General features: G+C 29.9%; 1 protein-coding gene across 1 annotated transcript; it reads left to right on the top strand.

Moving 5' to 3' along the window:
* Nucleotides 1–299: 299 nt before the first annotated feature.
* On the top strand, nucleotides 300–2,151 carry LOC114170335 (GDSL esterase/lipase At1g71691-like). The gene is made up of 5 exons (XM_028055814.2): nucleotides 300–555; nucleotides 679–803; nucleotides 1,195–1,440; nucleotides 1,605–1,857; nucleotides 1,967–2,151. The coding sequence occupies exons 1-5, from the start codon at nucleotides 300–302 to the stop codon at nucleotides 2,149–2,151; spliced, it is 1,065 nt and encodes a 354-aa protein (XP_027911615.2).
* Nucleotides 2,152–3,327: the final 1,176 nt, after the last annotated feature.

Below are 3,327 nucleotides of genomic sequence, written 5' to 3'. Positions count from 1 at the left end.
TTATACAAAAGAAAAATGAGAAATATAACTTTTAAAATTAAGAAAAAAAAAAGAGGGATGAAACTGAAGAGAGATGAAAAAGGAAAATTAAAGAAGAATTGGCTAGCCTTTACCAAATTTGAAAAAGAATAACAAAAAATCTATTTAGGGCACAAAACAGGAGTTAGACAATGAAGCATGCTGAGAGATAACTACACACATTTGAGTTGTACTTTTCATTATCAAATAGTAATGCTTACCATATAAACTATTATTTAAGAAATTATTTGGATTCTTGAATTACTCCAAAAGAAAACAAAATGGAAATAAGCTTAAGAAAGCTCTGGGTTATTTCCATACTCATAATCCAACAATTTGCATTCTTGGTTGATGCCTCACATTCTAGAAAGAAGATTGTTCCAGCTCTTTACGTTTTCGGTGATTCAACCGTAGACGCCGGAAACAACAACAATCTCAAGACACTTGCCAAGGCAAATAAATTTCCCTATGGGATTGACTTCAATAATTGTTCCACGGGAAGGTTTAGCAATGGCAAAACAATTGCTGATATTATTGGTAACTTTTCCACCTTTCTTCTGGAACATTGTCTTTGTCTCTATTTATTTGAGGTTTTGTGTTTCCATGTAAACATGAAAAACAATATTACCAGGAATTTTATGCATGTATTGTCTTTTGTAGCCATTAGATTGGGTTTGCCAATGCCGCCTCCATACTTGGGTGTGCCCAAGTCTCAAAGACATCAAGTAGTCACTGGACTTAACTATGCATCAGGCTCATGTGGAATATTGAATTCAACCAGATCAGTAAGATTCAAAATAAAAAATAAAAGGATTCAATATATTTTTTGGTCTTCAAAATATTTTTAAAAAATATGTTTCGACCTTAAAAGTTGTATATGTCATCTCTATGTTTAATGAAAGCTATGTAAAATCCTTCCAGCAAGGGATACATGGAAGTTATATTGTAGTCCACTGTGGAACTCCATTTATCATATGATAAACAATTTAAGTGTTGTTTATTGGAAATATTTTTTACATAACTTTCATAAAATACATGAACAAAATAGATATATATTTATTTTATAAAGAAATATAGTTTTTAAAAATGGTTTCAAGGATAAAAAATATATTTAACCGATAAATAAAAATTTCCCTTTCAATTTATTTCTCATGATATTTTTATTTTGTGATGAAGGGGGATTGTTTATCTTTAGATAAACAAATTGAATACTTCACCTTAAGTGTGGACAACGATCTTCCAAGAAGCATACATAGCAAAACAAAACTAAGGCATTACTTAGCCAATTCCATATACCTCTTATCAATTGGATCTAATGATTACATGTTGAATTATTTCAAGTACCCAAATGAAACCAATAACAAATTAAATCCAGAAAAATATGCAGATTACCTACTTGAGCAACTGACTTCACGTATCAAGGTAATCTTTTAATAAATGTTTAGAATTATACTTTGATTTCTCACATGTAGTAATTGTTATATTTTAATGTCAGCTTTGAAATAAGTATTTTACATATCATAACTATTTATTTTTTCTCAAAGAATATGAAAAATGTGTTTCCTTCGTTTTTTATTTTTCCCTAGAGAATTTATGACCTTGGAGCTCGAAAGTTTGTGGTAAGTAGAATTGGTCAAATTGGATGCACACCAACAGTTAGTATAAGGACACCATATTCCCAAAAATGCAATGAAGATATGAATCAAAAGGTGAAACCCTACTCAGATAAACTTCCTGGGAAGCTACAAGAGCTGCAAACCCAACTCCCACATTCATTATTCGTTAATTTGGATAATTACAACTTCGCCCATAAAATAAGAAATTCCCCTGAAAAATTTGGTAAACGTCTAACATTAATCTCTTGAAAAAAAAATGACTCAAGAAGTTCGCGAGTTTTTTGCATTCCTCTATGATCATAACTGATACTTTTTTTTAATTATACTTTCAGGGTTCAAAAATATTTTTGACTCGTGTGTCCAAGGAGGGAAGCCTTGTGCAAACCGGAATGAATATTATTTTTTTGACTTTGCTCACCCAACTGAAGCTACAAATAAAATACATGCAAATGAGTGTTTTAGTGGAACTCAATTATGTCTTCCTTACAATATTCAAAAATTGATTCACGCTCATTAAACTATTTGTACCATGTTCTTATAGAAATATATCATTATAAATTTTTGTTTATTATTTATTTTTCACGTTCTCTTGATGTATGATAAAGATGTTATACTTTGCTTAACTGCTTTATGTTTCTAAATCACTAGTGAAAACTGAGTAATTTACATTATATGATTTACACGTGAGAGAAGAAAAAGAAAGAGAAAATAGTGGGAGAAGGTGTTGAGATGGATAAGGATCAAGAATTTTAGAAAGTGGAGGATGATGAATAAATATGGAAGGTGGGTAAATTAACCAAACAATCACTCTACCAAGCAATTGCGAAATAAAGATTAATGTTTTTTCCTTTCAAAAGAAGGTGGATTAACTTAATACTACACATGTTTAACTATTTGTGTAGACGCTTGCAATGGATAGAACTCTAACTTTACAAAATTAGGCACACAAAAATGTAAACAAAAGTGATTCAAATAAAGATATAGGTGGTACACTTAATGTAATTGTTGAAAGGAGGAGAAAAGGAAAAATGGATGGCATACATTCGTACTAGGATAAGATGTTTATCAAAGAAGAAAATCATATAAAAGAAATGAAATAGAAGTAAAATATTGTAAAGTGGAAATCAAGTTTTTTACTTATAAGATAATAAGAACTACCTAACCCAAACACTTGGTGGTATGAGAGTTGAATGAAGATATGAATTATGTATTCGAGAATTTATATTTTGAATTGTAATATTTTTAAACATCAATATTTTTTTCAGCAAAAAAAAAAATATATTAAAAGGAGCAATAGGGTTTTCCCAACCCATATACAAAAAAAAAAATACAAGGAAGGAAGTAAAAAGAAAAAATCTACCTCTAAGAGCAATGTCTTCCCATATTGGTTGCTCACAAAATTACATTAATATAACAAAAGAAAAAAAAATAGAAGAGATCAGATAGAAACCTCATATACCAATTTTATTGCCATTTTGGTTCCTATAGAAATCATCAGCAAAAAGACTTCGCAACAATATTTGTTCTAAAACCAAAAAAAGCCAAAACAACCCGTCTCTACAAAAATTTTCCTACTACCTTGGTAGGTTCCTACCATACTAATTCCAAAATGATCTTAAGAAACACAAGCACAATATATAGGTAGTATTTCACTCTAAATCCATTGTAACAAAGAACAATGTAGTCCTGTCCC

Source organism: Vigna unguiculata, chromosome 11 (assembly GCF_037176805.1).
Source record: "Vigna unguiculata cultivar grain cowpea cultivar isolate G323 ecotype 2 chromosome 11, ASM3717680v1, whole genome shotgun sequence".
Lineage (NCBI taxonomy): Eukaryota > Viridiplantae > Streptophyta > Magnoliopsida > Fabales > Fabaceae > Vigna > Vigna unguiculata.
This window is presented reverse-complemented; position numbering and strand designations above follow the sequence as displayed.

What these genes read in the sequence shown, in the direction of transcription:
- LOC114170335 (XM_028055814.2), top strand. Translation starts at nt 300, where the DNA reads ATGGAAATAAGCTTAAGAAAGCTCTGGGTTATTTCCATACTCATAATC. An exon ending in AACAATTGCTGATATTATTG is followed by an intron (nt 556 to 678) that starts GTAACTTTTCCA and finishes TGTCTTTTGTAG; the next exon opens with CCATTAGATTGGGTTTGCCA. An exon ending in AAATTCCCCTGAAAAATTTG is followed by an intron (nt 1,858 to 1,966) that starts GTAAACGTCTAA and finishes TTATACTTTCAG; the next exon opens with GGTTCAAAAATATTTTTGAC.